This window comes from Herpailurus yagouaroundi, unplaced genomic scaffold, assembly GCF_014898765.1.
Source record: "Herpailurus yagouaroundi ecotype Mexico unplaced genomic scaffold, PumYag 140, whole genome shotgun sequence".
Lineage (NCBI taxonomy): Eukaryota > Metazoa > Chordata > Mammalia > Carnivora > Felidae > Herpailurus > Herpailurus yagouaroundi.
The window spans coordinates 46,647,863-46,666,539 of NW_024412395.1; the positions used below are offsets into that span (position 1 = coordinate 46,647,863).

At 33.0% G+C, this 18,677-nt stretch overlaps 1 protein-coding gene across 4 annotated transcripts in view; it reads right to left on the reverse strand.

Moving 5' to 3' along the window:
* The window catches only part of LOC121030637 (sodium channel protein type 3 subunit alpha), a 116,277-nt gene that overhangs the window by 21,473 nt on the left and 76,127 nt on the right, over positions 1 to 18,677 (reverse strand). For all 4 annotated transcript variants that reach the window (XM_040475235.1, XM_040475238.1, XM_040475236.1 and 1 more), the window contains exons 16-19: positions 14,512 to 14,685; positions 12,978 to 13,334; positions 10,840 to 11,310; positions 136 to 256 (exon numbers count right to left, since the gene is read on the reverse strand). In XM_040475235.1, coding sequence (XP_040331169.1) covers positions 136 to 256; positions 10,840 to 11,310; positions 12,978 to 13,334; positions 14,512 to 14,685 — 1,123 coding nt within the window. The remainder of the gene's footprint in view (positions 1 to 135; positions 257 to 10,839; positions 11,311 to 12,977; positions 13,335 to 14,511; positions 14,686 to 18,677) is intronic.

Sequence of the window (18,677 nt, forward strand, 5' to 3'; positions counted from 1 at the left end):
TTTCAGAACAAAAGAAAAAAGCAAAGATAAATTGTCTTTACCATTTCTTTAAAATAGTTCCCTCAAGTGAAGTATTTTCAGCCACTGTAAGAAAAGAAGGTGCATTGCATTTGAATCATATTAGAAATTATTTACCTTCAGTAAAACAAGCTTCTGGTTTAAGGTCTTCCTCAGGCTCCATTTCAGCTTGTTCACCTTCCCGTGGGGGAGCAACATCCACTGTGCTTCCTTCAGATGAGCTGGTTGCATTTAATTTCTGGAAACAAAACCCCATTGCAAATTGTGATTTTTCTCCCCTTTTATTCAGCTAATTTGGAAACTCTTTGTCATGGTGTGAAAAAATGATGGTGATTACATCTGACTCTATTAACGTTACTGACATTAGGTACTAATAATTTAACATAATTAAAGACCTACTATTTAAAACAATGGAACTGCTGACCTGATTCAGACAGAAGAAAGTAAGACAGCATTCAGCCTGGGTGATTTGGAAATGATGGGTCATACTGATTGTTTTATGATCTCCATTTGTATATGAGTGCCATATGAAAATAGCTTAATGCATTAATACTCAGACCAAATCAAAAATAGTTTGATGAAATTTTGGTATGTTGACATCCACTACTGATTATATTAGTTAAAATGCATCAAATTAAATTATAATTTCCACCTCTTATGATGGAATTTTTCAGAGCAAAGAACATTACCAGTTGTCTCAAACTACTGTCCATGTTTCTGTAATTTTAGAAAGGAAGAGCAGCACATTGACATTAGTCACAGTCATTATATTTCAACTTTGGGCTATATTTTTCCTCTGGCTTACATAATCTTCTTATTTTACTAGCAGAAAGATGATGGATCTCTCTCTGTCTCTCTATCTCTCTCTTTTTGAACTGCTTAAATGACTTCAATACTTGCCAAAGAATCCTAAATCAAATGGAAATTTCTTCATAAATGGCATTGGGCAGAATCTGTATAGACTTTTATTAGGAGCACATTCTGAATTCAACATGTTACCAAGTTGTGAATTTTTCCTGTAAATAAATCATTGTGACATGCCACATGGCTGGGAAGAGCCACTTTAATGTTACAAGAATAAACATATAAATACTTTGAGATCACTTGGAAGACATTATGGATTTGCAGTGTTTTATGAAAAGTGATGCAAAGACATGACATACAACACAGCCTGGCCAATGTAAAGATTTTAGGATGAATAAAACAGCACATGGACATGGTAATGGTTCCAAAGCCCCCATTAACTTTCGTAGCTAAGTGGTAAGGGTCGCTGTGCCCTAGCCTTCTGAAAGAGTTAATGTGTTACCAAAAAAAATCCCCAAATGACTCCCTAAACATTGGTCATATTGGAGGAAATTTGGCTTAAGATTCTTGATTCACTGGAATCATAATGCAAATGTAGTTTAATATTTTATATTGTGAACTAGTTGAAAAGTACTATCCAGATGACACTTCCTGCAATGTTACTTTGAAGGTGAGGTTAATCATGCCCAACTAAATATATTATGAAAATTAAATATATTATGAATATATATTATGAAAAATACTTTAAATCAAAATACAATTCTATAATAAAATACCTCCTTGTCTTGCGTATGCTAAAGAGAGAAACTAGGCCATCATATTCAGCTGATGGTTCTTAGGATCATTATAGTACAAGAATTTTTATCATTAAATTTCTCTACTTTTTGGAGAGTTGAAACACTGAGACATATTTTCTTCCCGCAAGACTTTTCTGCTTCTTATAACCAGAATATCTTTATTCTTTTAAGAAAATCCCAGAAAAGCTACTACTGGATAGAATTGCAACAGCTTCTGATATAACAAAGAAAATACTGGATAATTGTTTGAATTCAGCGACTAACTCTTCCCTTCCAATTTCACTGGTGACTTATGGGTTGAACACTATTATATTTGATGAGTGGCAGTGATAATATCCACTGTATAAATAAAACCAGTAAGAAACCAAATTATTTTGAGGTTAGTTATAAAACATTCCATATTTCTTCTTCCTATTGGCCAAACCAAATTCACCAGTTTCTTCTGAGCCTAGTCATGGATCACCTCTTCCATGAAGCCTTTCTTTCTTGCATGATTTCTTTATGCTAAATTTTATAGAATGTTAGGCCATGATACATGATTGCTTTGATCAGATATTCTCATGAATATATATAAATTATGTATGTACATAAAATTTTACATAGGTACAAATTATATATTTATGTATGCATACATAAACGTATATGCCAAACACACACACACACACACACACATATATACCAAAAGACCCAAGCACAGAATAAACACTAAATATTTATATCAAATTTAGAGAGTGCCAATAAATGATTGAATGCATTTTGTATTACTTTTATAGAGAGAATTATAGTGTTTAGGTAATTTCATCTCTCCACTTTGATACATAATTCAATAATGGCCTTGATAGAAGTCTATTTAATTGTATTAGAAAATACCTTTTTAATGAATAGGAATTATTTAAAATTAATAATATTTTAGCAATAAAAACCCATGAAATTTCCAAATGTTTTTCTAAAATATTGGCAGACATTCAATAAAGAAATATTTTTCTAAAATATTGGCAGACATTCAATGAAGGAAGAAAGTAATCAGCATATGTGTATAGATATACAAATACATGTATACTTTCCCATTTGACAACTCTAGAAAACATACTCTTCTCATTTTACCACTGTTAATATAATTGTGAGATGTTCAATTTTTCACATTATAGTTGTCTGCCACATAGTCTACAGATGGTCTTATATTTAAATACAAACACTATACTAACTTAAACCTGAATGACACAAGTAATAGTAGCTGCTAATCTGAATGACAACTGAATCTACCATTGCCAAGTATTGACCATTGGATGTTCTTTTGTTATTAGTACTGTCTTTAGGTTATAAATGTTTTTGTGAATGTGGTTAACATGTTTGGATATAAATACTTTCAATTTTCTAAATAGTTATGGAAGTTATGCATTGTACATTGTAAAGATTGTAAAATAGAGGGTTAGTAGTGAGTTAGTTTGTCTCTATCTACCTGGCCTTATTATTTTAAAACATGGGTTTTAAAAACAGACAAACCACCCTTCCAAAACTCCACATGTATTCTACTCTTTTCAAACAAGCAGAACCCATTTTACATAGAGAATTGCTTCACAGTTACTCAGGAGTTTTTCTGATTTTAAGTTTTCCTGATTTTCTGATTTTAACTTATACCTTAGAAAGTTTCTTAAGGAATATTCAGAGTCTTGTAGACCCTCATGCACCAAAGCTGAAAAGTTAGTTGGTAGGCTAGTGTTCATTTCACTAAGAAGTGTTTTGTGGGAAACTCCTTTCCCTGTGGAAGTTGACATAAGTTAATTCTTCTTAACTTGGAGTATCAGGCTTGTTCTGTTGTAATCTTCATAGGCCACATTTTTTTTGTCATAGGGAAATACATACATTTTCTTCTATGAAGTTACAAAAATCTTGTGTCAACCATATAAAATTTCAAAAGTTGTGAATTTACTTATAAAGTAAAGCTTAGAATGTGCTCTTATTAAGTTACAATTTACTAATTATGATATACTGCCTGATATGCCTTAGTCACTGTATACATAAAGGATTTTACTGCTGTCTTTTTAAAGAATTAATTTGTACCCTAGAAACTTAAATCCTAGAAATTTAAAATCCTGTACGTTGATATAATGCCATCTATGTAATCTAAACATTTTCTAGTTATTTCAATATTTGGCACTCATACTCTGATAGAGCATAGTTTGTGATACATTTTATCATAGCCCTACCAAAATGACCTCCAAATTTATTTAAAAGCATGTAACTGATTTAAAAGCAAGTGACTGATGATAAACACAAAGAATAACTTACTTTCTTTATATTACCATAGCTGTGATACTACAGTGGTATTAAAAAAAAAAAGCCAAGAAACCTGAAATGAAATTTTCCATATTAAGGAACTCAATACTATACTAAATAATAAAATTAATACTTTTTTAGAAGTAGTTAGAAAAATATAATTAGGTATATAGGCATAACTGTAGAAAACTTCCATATAAACCATAGTACAAGTTCAAACTTGTGTTCTTGTACTATTTTCTCCTTACCCCTCCAATATTTTATGGCACTTAAAAGTTCGATTCTTCCATCCCTTGTAGAAACTACTGAATCTACAGAGGGATGATGGCTTATGCTCTACAAATGCACACTGGAAAGCAGGTTTTAAGATGCAACATTCTCCAGGCCTAATTCAGCCACAGAAAACATGCCTGGCTGTAGCGGAAGCCTGGCGCAATACTGTGGAAGCTGCACGCTGATCCAAGAACCATGTTCTCAAAGACATGGTACCTGAATATGTAGTTTTCAAGAAGGTTGACTACAAATACCATTCATAAGAAATGACAGAATCAGCACCCATAAAGGCCATGAGACCATTTTTCCCTCTAATAACATGAACTCATATAGAAATTCTCCTTTGTGATGAATATTGCTCTTGATTTTTATCCAATTAAAACATGAAATTTAACTTTCAGAGATAGAAGAGAATGTTAGCAACTGGCCTACTTCCACTGAAATGCGCTTACATTTCATTTATTTTCAGTCAGCTATCAAATGCTTGACTCTCACAAACTGCTATATGGTTCAAGAGGCAAAAATAAAAGATTCAGCCATTACAGATTGCCTTTAAAATCTAGCCATTTCTCTCATAACTTCTGAGTTTTGTCTTACAAGTAGAAGAGGAAAATTTTTTGATCACACATACTATCAGGGCCTTAGTCTGATCTTTTGGATATGCATATCCATATCTTGACTTACGATCTTTCACTTGAAGAATAGGTAGACACACCAGGAGGCCATTGGGCTGCTTGTCCAAGGCAGGGAGAACAAGATTAAAACCAATAGTTCTCTTTTCTAGGCCACTTATTGAATGGCTAAAAATATAAACCATGTGTATGTGGCTTTGCCTCAACACATTTTAAAAGTGTAACAGCCCTGGTGCTTCTTTAATTTCAAAACAGCGTTAATAAGAACATGATATTTGAAAGTGAAAATAATTATGTGGTAGTTGAAAAGTAAGGTAAAAGGGCATCAAGAAACCAAAATAAAAAAAACTGGCTTATCTTGAGAAGATATCCAAAAATTTCCATCTAAACTAGCCTTAATTGGGTTTTATTTCAACAGAAGTACGCTACCACACCAAAACAGTTCTCTAAAGGTCACGATGGGTTTAAAATGGCTATTGACGTACCCATCTGTGCCTCTGGAAGAGTTGCCTCACATTCAGTTTCACAAAGAGAGTGTTTGGAAGACACTGAGAGCAAGACAGAGAAAGCCCAGAGGTACTTTCATTGCTCTCCAGATTCTGAAAACAGCACAGTGCCTTTTCCAGAAGAGCACGTGCTTGAGGTCTTCATCAAGTATCTATTTACAGTTTCCATGAAGACTTTGAAATGGAGGGAATACTGTTATAAACATGATGTAAAAGATAATTCTCCAGTACCATTTAATTCTGTCCTGCTTGTGAAGAAAAAATAAATCAGATTTTTTTCACTGGCTAATGTTGGTCATTGAAAGTTAACAGTCATTGTTAAACAAAAATTGTATAAATCAGCAGGGACCTGTATTTTTTCCCTACTTTTCATTAATAATTTTATTTCTGAATTGATTTCATTCTCCAACTAATTCTCAGTTATCCCTAAGGAAGAAGAGAGCAGGTATAAATTAAACCTAGAGACAACTCCAAACTCTAGTTAGATTTTTTTTTTCACCAAAAGTATTGAAACTGCCAATACTCGAGAACTTTCTACTTCTGCTTTGTAATTTCCCTCCCAGAACCCCCCTCTGGCTGAGAGTCCAGCAAGCACTGATATCAACAAGAGAAAGTTGAGTGAAGAAAATAAAGACTTAGTTATGTACAAACCTATGGCAGTCTTGGGAGATGCCCTTTACTCCTCATAAAACCATATTTAATACTAAAAAATAGGACATTTTCTATGTCTCTTTTTTACCTGCTCAGTTTTGGGTAGAAAGGACATTTAGGGAAAATTAATGTAGATAAAGGAATTTTTTTTAAATGGATACACTGGACCAATTATTTAATGATAAAAATACAGTGAACTTTTCCTATCCCATATCACGATGCTTCCTTCTTTATTTATTTTCCAATGAACACTTATGGTTTTGCAGACATACGACTCAACAACTTTCCTAAACTACATAAAAATCCAAGATATGTGGTGCCCAAATACATACAGACTATGGCCCTTCATATCCAAAAACTTATGATCACCTTGCTTTTGTTTTTCACAGAGCCTTAAAAACAACATGAAAGCAAACATTTCCATCTGGAGCAAATGAATTATAAGGGTTGAAAATTATATTCATGAATCTGAATATAATGATCTGAAAATGGCACTATCAAAAAATCCTGTGAGACTCATTTTAGTATACAATTTACTTATAAGGGCTGAATCAACAACAACAAAGAGTTGTGGTCTTATTTTAATGAAATAAAAGCAGAGAAATAAAAAAAATGCATGCTCTCTTAAATTCTTGACTACATTGAACTTTAAACATTCCTATCATATTTTAAAATAGATATAAATCCTATAGAGCATGCAATCATTGCTTTTAAAAGTTTAAAAGGCTATACTGGAAAACTCATTAGCAGAATCAAATATGATGTGGGACTGCCCGTGTCTCCTGACCATGCTGTGATGTGTCACACGATTCAGCAGAGAGCAGCTGGGCACATCTGGCACTTCCTTGCCATGGCAGGGGAAGGAACAGAGCTGAGTAGCATGCAGGCCAGTCAAAATTTACTTAGAAAGTGATTGTACATGTACAACTTGCTTGGGTAACCCGGGTAAAAGTGATGGCACGAGCCTCTGGCTGGTTAAAAAACACCAGAGTTGCATTCTTGATGGCTCCAGCTTGGTTTTACCCCTGTGAGAAGTAAGAATGGTAAGCAGTGAAGGTCAGAGTATGATATTGCTAGATTGTGCTTTGGAATTCAACTTCAAATATGATTCTTAAGAGCATTTATTCTATATCCTCACCTCAGAAGACAATAAAACCTTTTATAAACAAAATTATAAAAACTCGGTTATATAAATATTCCAAGAAATCATGATTACGTGAACTTTAAAAATATAAAAATAAAATTCTACATTACTATCCTGTCACAAGATTTGTATGATTCCAAGTTTTTCCAATATAAAAAGATCACTGTTTTGAAATCTATACCTTTAATTCTCTTACATTTTTTCATGCAAAGCTTTATATTTGTTTCCATACCATCTCATTTATGTTAGTGACCAAAATATATAGATATAATGGATTTAGATATAGATGTATGAATATATATGTTACAAATGTAATAACAGCAATTCATATCTTTATCTCTAACAAGTATTTTAGGGATCATTTCTCCCAATTGTACTTTAGCTCATTATACAATATGACAAATATGAATGTAAGGAGCAGAGTGACTAGAGTTTTCAAATACCATCTAAGTTAATGATTAATTTATTGCCTCTTCTTAAAGCAGAAATATATTGCAGGGATTTTTGTTGTTGTTGTTGTTTTGTTTTTTAGTGAGAAATGTTATCACTCTGTTGGTTAGGTTGTATGATTTCTTACTTTGTCAGCAAAAAGAAAGGATATTCTGTGCTCTTCAAAGCATAGCTCAATGTTCTTTTTCTACTTGTGGTCAAAAACTTAGAAGCATGAACCAAAATGTCACTTTGTGGATATGTTACTTTTCATTTGTGTGTGTATGTGTATGTGTGCAATAGTTATTAAGAAAGAATAACCCAGCCAACATAAATATGCATGTGAAATGTGACCTATGTTCAGTGCCAGCAGTTTTGAGAAATTTCAGGTTAAAACTGAACTTTGCTGGAATTTAAACCCACTGTATTATGTTAGAACATGCTAATTTTTTGCTTTTATTTTTAAGAACAATGTACTTTTAATCTTTGTGTGAGCATATATGAGAATTGCCCTATTACTTTTTCAGGGTTTTTTTTTAGTACTAATTTAAAACATCATCCATATAAAATGTGTTGAATTTATTTCTACTTTTTGAAATAATCTGAAATTTTATCCTAGCTTTATAAAAGTCTTTAGTTTTTCTATTTAGTTTGATGAATTTTTCCAGCTAGTTTACATAATTTTAATTTCATTACATTCTATTATTGGTTTCCATGTATCCAAAATTTAGCTTGGAAGAGGATAGAATGGTTATAAAAAGAGTCACCAAAAAGGAATTTTTGTTCAGATGATAAAATGTTTTCCAGAACTTAATAATGAAGTCATTGTGTCTCCACACACCAAGTGTATGATTTTCTAGCAATTAAGAAGATATGACAATGAGGTGATATTCTTCTAAGCAACCATTTGAAATATCTGTGGGCACTATAGAGTTTTTGAAATATTCTGGAAATCAGCCTTTTGGTAGAAAGAAATTAAGATATTCAATTTCCATAAATCCAATGTGATAAAATTTATGACATTAATGTAGCAAAAGTTTCTCTGCCTCTTTTTTTTGTCTTTTGTTTTTTTTTTGTTTGTTTGTTTTTTGGGTTTTTTTTAACCTCTTCTTGACCCCAAGCTACTCTTGTCCCTAATCTTACCTTATTTTCTCTTTATTATAACTTCTTTGGTAAGTTCCTCTATTTTCAGGGAATCAGGTAATTATGAAATCTGCATTATCAAATCTGTTTTTAAACCCTGATTTCTCCTCCAGGGTTTTACTCCCAATACGATCACTTCTAATTCAGGATATTCCAATTGAATTCTTCCTCTTCCTACTTAAACCTGGTAACCTTTCTAAGAAGTCCTTTCAGTGGCATTACTGTTTTTTCCAGTTCCCCGGAGTCTTTCTTCACTAGTTTGTCAAACTGCCAGGTCTCAGTGCCCATGCTTATTACCTTAGCCCAGAATTTCATCACCTCATTGCTATCAAATGATTGTTACCACATTCCCCAAGATAAATTCACTGATACCAAACAAACTTGCCTAAAACATCACTTTCCCCTGCTTCAGAACAAATAGCTCCTTATTGACTGTATCGCCAATTCTAAACTTTTCCACTTCAAAGATTTTACATTCTGAAACACCTTACTCACCCAAACATATTTTCCAGTATCTTCTCAGCCAGTACTTTATTCATGCTGATTGTTCCACTGTTACACCTTAATACTAAGCCCATTCTCAACTGTGAGTTTCCTTTGGTAGGGTTTTGCTTTGGCTTCCTGATCACATATTTGACCCAAACTTGGACACCTATTTCAATTTTATCTCTTCCGTTTAGCAGCTTGCTATGTTCTTGCTGTTTCTCACTATCTCTAATTTTTATATTCAGTCCTGCAGGATAAAACTTTTTAATAGGTCTTGAATGGTTTTAAGAATTAATGTTAGCTTCCTCAAAGATGTTGAGATTTCCCAAAAGGGGTTATATTATAGAGTTCTCCTTTAACTCTTCCTTACTCTTAGTAGCCCAGCAGAGTGCTGAATTTACAGAAAGTGCTCAATAAGTGCTCATTAATTGGTGTTTTTCTTAAATAGGTCTATTTTAGGGATGAAAAATAAAATTAGAATTAAATTCTTATTTTATCAGAATGAGCAATTTGTAAATTAGAATTGAGCTCATTAAGCAGACTTTGAGTGGAATTCCAAGAATATTATACCTCATTTTGCATGTATTTGTACCTTTAAAAATATTTTCAAATTTGGTATTATAATATATCTCAGCAGTGCTGAAATGCCTGAAAGAAAGGATCAGGAGCTATGAGTTATGACATTGTCAACTACTTATTACTTATACAAATTCTATTGATACCATTCTTAAAAAGAGAGGTTTTTAAAATATGCTCACAAAATCAGACATCATTGGTCTGATTCCTGTGGTGCTAAATATCATACCCTTAAGCTAAAATCTGTCTTTTATAATTCTGTACTGGACTTACTTCCTACTGGGATGTTAGAAGTCCAAAAATGAATAGTAGTAAAAATTTTAATGTTGTTTTTCACAACGTAAAACTGCAGAATTAATACCATTAAGTGGCTATTGTGGGATCCTATTAATTCTAATCACACAGTAGGAACAATTCCCTTTCTTCTTTGTTTTATTTTGAACAACAGTAATATGACAATAAGAGCAGATTTTCAAGTTTTACTTCTTAACTGTAATCCTCAAGTGGAGGTTCTCTAAGTAGCTCTTAGCATTTTTCAAGTTAATCTGGAATACCTTATAGATTTGCTCACCCTTGGGCAAAATGTAACCAGTGCTTCTTGCACTGTCCTAATATGTGTAATACTTTCATAAATGAATAACACTCTGTCATAGTCAATAAACCTTCAGAGGTGAACAAAAGCTACACAAAACTTTCACATTAAAAAAATCATAGCAAAACCTAATATAGAAGGTAAGGAGATGACACTTTCACAATGATCAATAAAATACAGTTCACTGATTCATCTAAAGAGCATAATGTAGTGTAGAATAGAATGTGTTAAATAAGGTTGATGTTTTGACAGGCCACAATTTTTAGCCAGATTTTCAAACTGTCAAGAAGATGAATATACTAATTACACAGAATGATGAGTTCCTGTGGAAAGTTGGAATTTGTATGAATGGATTTCCCAATAAAGAATATCTCATAATTTTCCAACATTGTCATATATATGACTTTCAGTATACTTTTTAATAATGCATATAAGCATAATGAAAATACTAAATAACCATAATGCATGGTTATTATAGGAAATGCCACAAAAACTTTAAAGGCATTCTTACCTCTTTGCTTTCTTCTAGTTCTGACTCACTGCTAAACTCTTCAGTATTTAAGTTTTCGAAGTCAGACTCTCCAACAGCAATTGGCACTGTTACAGTGAGGCTGGGGTTGTTTATGAATGACATATAATCATTTTCATCGATTACATATTTTTCAACACTGCTTCCGGTACCTACACCACTGGTGGTTCCATTCCCATCTTTAAGATAATTAAGTTCTTTGCTGATTTCTATTCCAGTATTATTGGAGATGCAGCTGTCTATTTTGTTGCCTTCATGGACCTCTATAACTTTTGGCTTTCTAAAAAAGGTTTTTCTGAAACACTCCCGTATCTTACTTTTCACATAATCAATTCCCTTTTGCATCCTTCCTACTGCAATCTGGAGATTGTTCATTTCATTATCATCATCAGTAGCAGCAAGATTGTCTGAGCTAAATGAACTCAACAATAAGGCCAGAAAGAGGTTCAGAACCTAAAAGAAAACAAGAAAATTTGCTACATTAATATGAAGTATTCATAAATTAATAACTTAAACAGGGAATTCATAGATCTTTACTAAAATTAATTCAACGAATGCTTACTGCATTTCAGACGCATGTCTTAATCACACACTATTTAAAGGACCTGAAATCTTCTACCTGCCGTAAGGGTGAAACGATAAAACAAGTGCCTTTTCTTTCGTGAAGAAGGACAATAAGAAAACTTCTAAGACTTTAATTGTCTACTCAGGGTTGCCAGTGAAGAGACAAAAATCCCAATTTATGGTTTTAGCCAATGAGAAAAAAAGATCATTTTAGTCATTTTACTTCATTTTATTAGTTTGTCTAGAGAATGTGTCTAGCTTTGTGTGTATAAATAATGAATTTATTTATTTGATAGCCTAGTGGTATATGTTAAAACAGTATACTTTTAATATAAATTCCTTCATCCAATGGCCACAAATTTATAACAGCAGAGATTTCTAAATGCAAATATATAAGGTTAACACACTTCCCATCAAAGCAAGAACCCTAGTTTGTTTCCTTATTTCTGTATCAGATTTTGTTCATAATCTAGAGCTTCCTAATATACTATTCTGAAAAAAATGCATGTCTACAGTTATTGCATAAACATTCTTAAATTTTTTTTATTTTTATTTATTTTTGAGAGAGAGAGACAGAGTGAGAGCAGGGGAGGGGGAGAGAAAAAGGGAGATACAGAGTCCAAAGCAGGCTCCAGGTTTACAGGCCATGAGATCATGACCTGAGCTGAAGTCAGATGCTTAACTGACTGAGCCACCCAGGCATCCCTCCACAAGCATTCTTTTAAGCAGTCTAACTGGAAATGAACCTCTCAAAGGAAAGGTTCAGTATGATGGCATAAAGAACACTTTGTCCACACATAATAGAGAAACTTATGCATCAAAACACATAAATATGCAAATTGTGCTTTTACATTTGTGCTTTTAGGTCAGAACTGAAAGTAAGCTTTTAAAATCTTGTCAGTGTCCATACATATGAAACCTTAAACTGCAATAACTTATTTTCTTTTAATAAAGTAAATTCAGGGAAGGATATATTTAGACCATTTCCAAGGCATTTGAATAATTACAATACATAGCTACAATACAATAGCCTATTTTATTGAAATTTATCTTCAAAATTTGGTAATGTGCAACTTATGCCTCTGAGTGAGCCAACAATATGAACTATGAATGTGCAAAGATCAATTTCAATATAAAATAGACAGTTATATTTTTAGATTTACTGGAGATCATTTTCTTCTCAAAGTAAAGATAGGATAAAAAAATAATTCAAGCCTTAACAGTAATATTGGGATTAAATTATTCTTCATAAAAGCACTTCTTTGAAAAAGAAAAACAAAGAAAAAAACTAATATTTTTGCTCCCAAACTTTCACAAATGTACCTCAGTTAATCCTCACACCAGCTGTAAGATTTCAGCTCTGTTATTCCAGTGTCAGAGTTGGGAAACTTTGGGCTCAGAGAAGCTAAGGAACTCCCCCAAACTCAGAGTGCTAGTCCTGGGATTTGAGTCTAAGTTACTGAAGATCAAACCAGAGCTGTCTATTGCATCAGGCCACCTTCCTTGCTACAGTTTGATCTTGTTCTTAAATATGAGCATTTGTAATACATACGTACCACAAGGTTTCCAATGACCATGACCAACATGAAAACAATAAGGCACATGGTTTGGCCAGCGACCTCCATACAGTCCCACATGGTTTCTATCCACTCTCCACATAGCACGCGGAACACAATCAGAAAGGAGTGAAAGAAGTCATTCATGTGCCAGCGTGGAAGTTGACAGTCACTGGAGATCTTGCAGACACATTCTTTGTAGCTTTTACCAAACAGCTGCATGCCAACCACAGCAAAAATGAAGACAATAATGGCCAACACCAAGGTGAGATTACCTAGAGCCCCCACAGAATTGCCAATGATCTTTATCAGCATATTCAGGGTGGGCCAGGATTTTGCCAACTTGAAAACTCGAAGCTGTAATTAAGTGAAAAAATACTCTCAGTATAATTACAATATAATTTTAGAAGTTAGTTAGACATTGTTTTATTAGTATACCATATTATAGACCTACTTCTGAGGGATATGAAAATCTCAAACCATACTAAAATTCAAATCCAGAAAAAAAGAGTTAACAATACTAGAATTGTAAATCAAGTCATATCATTTAAATGTAAAAGTAAAAGAAAATATTTCAGAATAAGTAAAACATTCTGATTAATCAGCAGATATATCCCTAGAAACAAATTAATATTTTGATTACAGTGTTTTAAATTGGATTGGGTAAACTAATATCACCCTCAGACTACATTTTAGAGTAAAAAGAAATATTAAAAATCTGAGTTATATATTTTAATGGATATTTATAAAATAAAACTAAGATAAACAAATTTGATTTAAAAAACTTACATGAAGTCTTCCTTTCAATTTGAAAAAAATACACCTTTTACTTAATTTCCAATAAAATTTTACATATTTTGAAATAATTTTTTTTGACAAATATAAAAACGTTTGTTATACCATTGTTTTAAATGCTAATGGTATCAAATATTTCCCTACATGTTCCTTTAAAGTAGTTCCCACTAATATAAGTAAGGTTGATAAAAAGCTAAGATTATGGGCACCTAGGTGGTTCAGTTGGTTAAGCATCTGACTCTTGATTTCGGCTCAGGTCATGATTTCACGGTTCGTGAGATCTAGCCCTGCATTGGGCTCTGCACTATCAGTGCAGATTTGGGATTCTCTCTCTCTCTCTGCCCCTCCCCCACTCATGCTCTATCTCTTTCTCAAAATAAACATTTAAAAAAAAAAGAATATTCACATATCTTAAAAAAAAAAGCTAAGATTAATTGAGGCCTGAAGTTTTTATTTGCATTTCTTTACAGAGTTGAAACAAAAAAAAATGTTAATGAATTTAAAACATAATTTTAGACGCGCATGTGTTTTTAAATTTACCCTCTATAACTAATCATTATGAAATGCTTCAACCATTTTTATCATTCTTAGTTTTAAAGGGAATATTTATGTATTTTCTTAGAGTATCATGCATATTGATGTAGATTTAAAATATTATTAAAGATAAGATTCACATTGATTCATTTTCAAAATAAATTTTATGCCAGTGACAGAATATAAACATAGTCTAAGTAGATACCAATCTGAATGATCTCAGTACAGACAATCCCTCCACATTGGCCAGGCCAAGCTCCATCAAACTAAGGCTGACAATAATTCCATCAAAGATATTCCAGCCCTCTTGGAAATAATAATATGGATCCATGGCAATAATCTTGAGAACCATTTCTGCTGTGAAGATCCCAGTGAAGACCTAAAGTAAAATAGAGATCACAGACATTGAAAAAAACTTTTGACACTGCAAGAATCTGTAAAGAATATTAAATAGTCATGAGTAAAAATACTTAAAATGGAGAAATGTGATAAACTGTTTAGCATTTTTTTCCAGGGGAGTATTTATTTTATTTAACAAATATGCTTAGATTTAACAAAACTGCTAGCTATCCAAGAAAATGCTGGTTTGAAAACATTTCCTCATTCACATTTTAAATCTGATACTAAATAGTAACTACTGAATTCCAGCCCTTTTTGGTACATCACACTTCTCCCATAATTACAGTGAATTTTGTTTTTAGTATTATTGCATTAGGAACAAATCTATATATTATTTGAAGTTACTGTAAATTTATTTTAAGTTTGGTAAAAAGCATATTTTATTCTTGATTTTTGTGTGGTTTTTTTTCAGGGACATCATCTTTTTTCTATAATTTAAAAAATATTCCTGAAATAAGAGTGAGGTTGCCACAAATGTTTTATAATAATAATCTCTGGATGCATGCCTCAGAATTAAGGTTAATGGATTAATAGAGCAAGGAGCTGCAGATTTAATTGAAAGCAGCAGGAGAACATTCTCAGTGTGCATACACTCACAGTAAAAATTAATAAATTACTTGAGTGGTTGGAAGAATGTTCGACAATAGAAAGAAAATGAAACTAACCCCCCAAAAAATTTAACTCAAAATCACAGGCAAAGAGACCCAGGGGGATGAAGAGTTATGAAATTACTCTTGCAAATAATCTTTTAAAGCAATTATCTTAAATATAGGTGATAGCTGCATTTTCTAACTGTAAAGTCAAGCTTACCATTTACAGGGTAAATCAGCCTCTACCTTGAAGGAACTCTGTCAAAATAACAGTATCCAAAATTATTTGGTTTCCTAAAACATCAGGTTAATTGAAAAGAAATATTGATTCACTCTTAGAAATGTGTAAATGCAGCTAATATGTTATTTTCCTAAACACAGAAAGATCTAAGGGAAATACCCCTTCCCGAAAAAATAGCTTAATTTCAGTTCATCTTTCATTCACTCAAGTGGAAATAAAATGTATTTCAAGCAATCTTAATGCATGAAAATCCAGATATATGGTGGAATGCACACTGAAAATTATTTCTTTTTTATCTTATAGAATGACTCACCGTAAGATATTTTTCCCTGATGAATGTAAAATAAATTTTGATTTAGAGAAATTTTATTTCTTATACGAAGTCTCAGGAGCAGCTAACTATTTGAATTAGCAGCCTAAGTATAGAAATACATTAAACTGAGGTAGAAACTATCCAGGTAAATCATCTACAAATATTTCTTTCTACAGAGAAATCATAAGGCGATCTTTTCAGCTCTTTTGAAATGACTGAATCTCCTGCATTATAAAAGCTTATACCTTAGGGGTGCCTGGGTGGCTCAGTTGGCCAAGTGCTCAACTCTTGATTTGGACTCAGGTCATGATCTCACAGTTCGTGAGATCAAGCTCCATGTCAGACTCTGAACTGACATTGTGAAACCTGCTTGGGATTCACTCTCTTCCTCTCTGTCCCTCTCCCGCGCGCACACGTTTTCTCTCTCTCTCTCTCAAAATAAATAAATAAATATTTTTAAAAATCCCTATACCTTAAACATACATTCTTTCATCTAATGTAACCCCAACATGAAACTCCTTTCATTTTAATTATAGTTTGCAATTTAAAATTATATCTATTTATATCCTTAAATGTTTTCAATTTAAGCCCTAAAAATCATTTGTATTGTTTTTTGGTACATTTTAGTCTAGTTTAGCATTGTCAGTGATTAGGAATTCTTAAAAATTCCTTCTCATTCTAGCAAAGGTCAGTCTAGCATACTGATTTAATGCCTATGCTTACATGATTTTAAAACTCCATCAAAAAAATTCTAAGGACAAAAAGAACTGGCAACCTCTAAATCTGTATTAGATTATGTAAATAATGCCCATGTATGGTTTGTAAACAATACTAATGTATGGTTTATAAATATACATTCAGCCACCTTTGAATTTTCTACATCACAAAAATTTTTAAGACTAAAAACAATTAATAAAAACCTTACTGAATGTTTATTGTTTGGCCTTAGCCTAATTCTATCTTGTTTTCTGCAGAAAACAAGTTTGTCTTTGAAACTTTAGATTATATGCTTCTGTGGCCACTCATTCATTTAGAAAAAAACTGCTAAACACCTACTAAATGGTAGACGTTTTGCTGGGCTTTGAAAATATAGTAGAAATTAGGATATATAAACCTGAGACTGTATAAACCAAGTCATTTAGGCTGATATATTTCCTTTTTTTTTAATGTTTATTTATTTATTTTGAGAGAGAGAGCATGAACAGGGTAGAAAATCAGAAGGGGAAGGAGAGAGAGAGAGAGACAGAGAGAGACAGAGAGAGACAGAGAGAGACAGAGACAGAGAGAGACAGAGAGAGAGAGAGAGAGAGAGAGAGAGAGAGAGAGAGAGAATCTCAAGCAAGCTCTATGCTGTCAGTGCAGAGCTGGACATGAGGTTCTGTCTCATGAACCATGAGATCATAACCTGAGCTGAAATCAAGAGCTGGACACTTAACAGACTGAGCCACCCAGGTGCCCCTAGGCTAATACATTTCTTATGAACAATGAATTTATAGGCTTCCTAATCCAGCTTCTTTAATGAGTAGATAAGTTCAATAAAAAGTTCCTAACGCATTGTAGGTGATGACACATGGTAAGTAGTAAAAGTCTAAGTGCTAAGGATAGAGATGAGAATCAGCCTGGGAGTCTAAACCAAGAATAAAGAAATTTGGAGCATTTTGAGTTGTTTTGTGGGGCACAACACTTAGGATGCTTAGGATGACCAAATATTAGAGTTTAAGGTCTTATTTCGGGATGAGAAAGCTTCCTAATTGAGTATTTACTTAGAGAAGAAGGTTATGTTGATGTACATGAAAAAGAGAAATGTTCATCCTAAAAGCTGAAGTTTGCCTATCAATCAGTTTGCTCTCCAGAACGTCTGCTTGCCCAGACTGATGCTCCGCTTTTTTTTTTTTTTGTAGTGAAATTGATGTAACTAGCCTACTTTTGCTCTATTGTTATTAGCCTCTTATTTTAATGGTTTTAGTTTTATTATTCCCATGCCTCTTGGATACACATCTTTAAATATTTGTTGTTGTTGATCGGTGGGGGAGGTGAAATTGAAATATACTTAAAGAAAAATTATGGGAAATCATTTAACATTTATGGTGTTCCTTTCCCTCATCTGTCAAATGAGGATATTCATTGAGATGACTCATCAGGTCTGTATCTAAAATTCTTGGATTTCTGTCAGCATTGTATTGCCTACCAAATTTTATTCAGAAATTGGTGACAAAAATTATTACACAAGAGCCTCATGATAAGTTTTTAGTTTGGAGACAAGATAGCTTTGTATTATATTAGGAAAGGAGCTAAATGGCCAGATAGCACCTTCATTGATGCAAAATGCCTCTCAGGTAAATTTTAGGATTCGGCTCCCAAGTGTTTAATCTTTCAATAAGCAAAAGTTTTTTTTTTTTTCCTTCAAAGAGTTATCATGTCCCTATCCTGAGATTTTAAATTTATACTCTATTCCACACCATTTAATTGAAATAATTTAGCTAATTGTGTTTCTTTAGGCTTTTATATGCAAATAACCTGTGAAATCCTTAGTACAAGTACCATGTTCCAAGTTCCCTTCAGCATCCAACAGAATAAAAGGATATCATGGACTCTTAATCATTGGTTAAAATGAGAGTTATAGTAAGAAAAGTAATCAGGGGGCGCCTGGATGGCACAGTCGGTTAAGCGTCCGACTTCAGCCAGGTCACGATCTCGCGGTCCGTGAGTTTGAGCCCCGCGTCAGGCTCTGGGCTGGTAGCTCGGAGCCTGGAGCCTGTTTCCGATTCTGTGTCTCCCTCTCTCTCTGCCCCTCCCCCGTTCATGCTCTGTCTCTCTCTGTCCCAAAA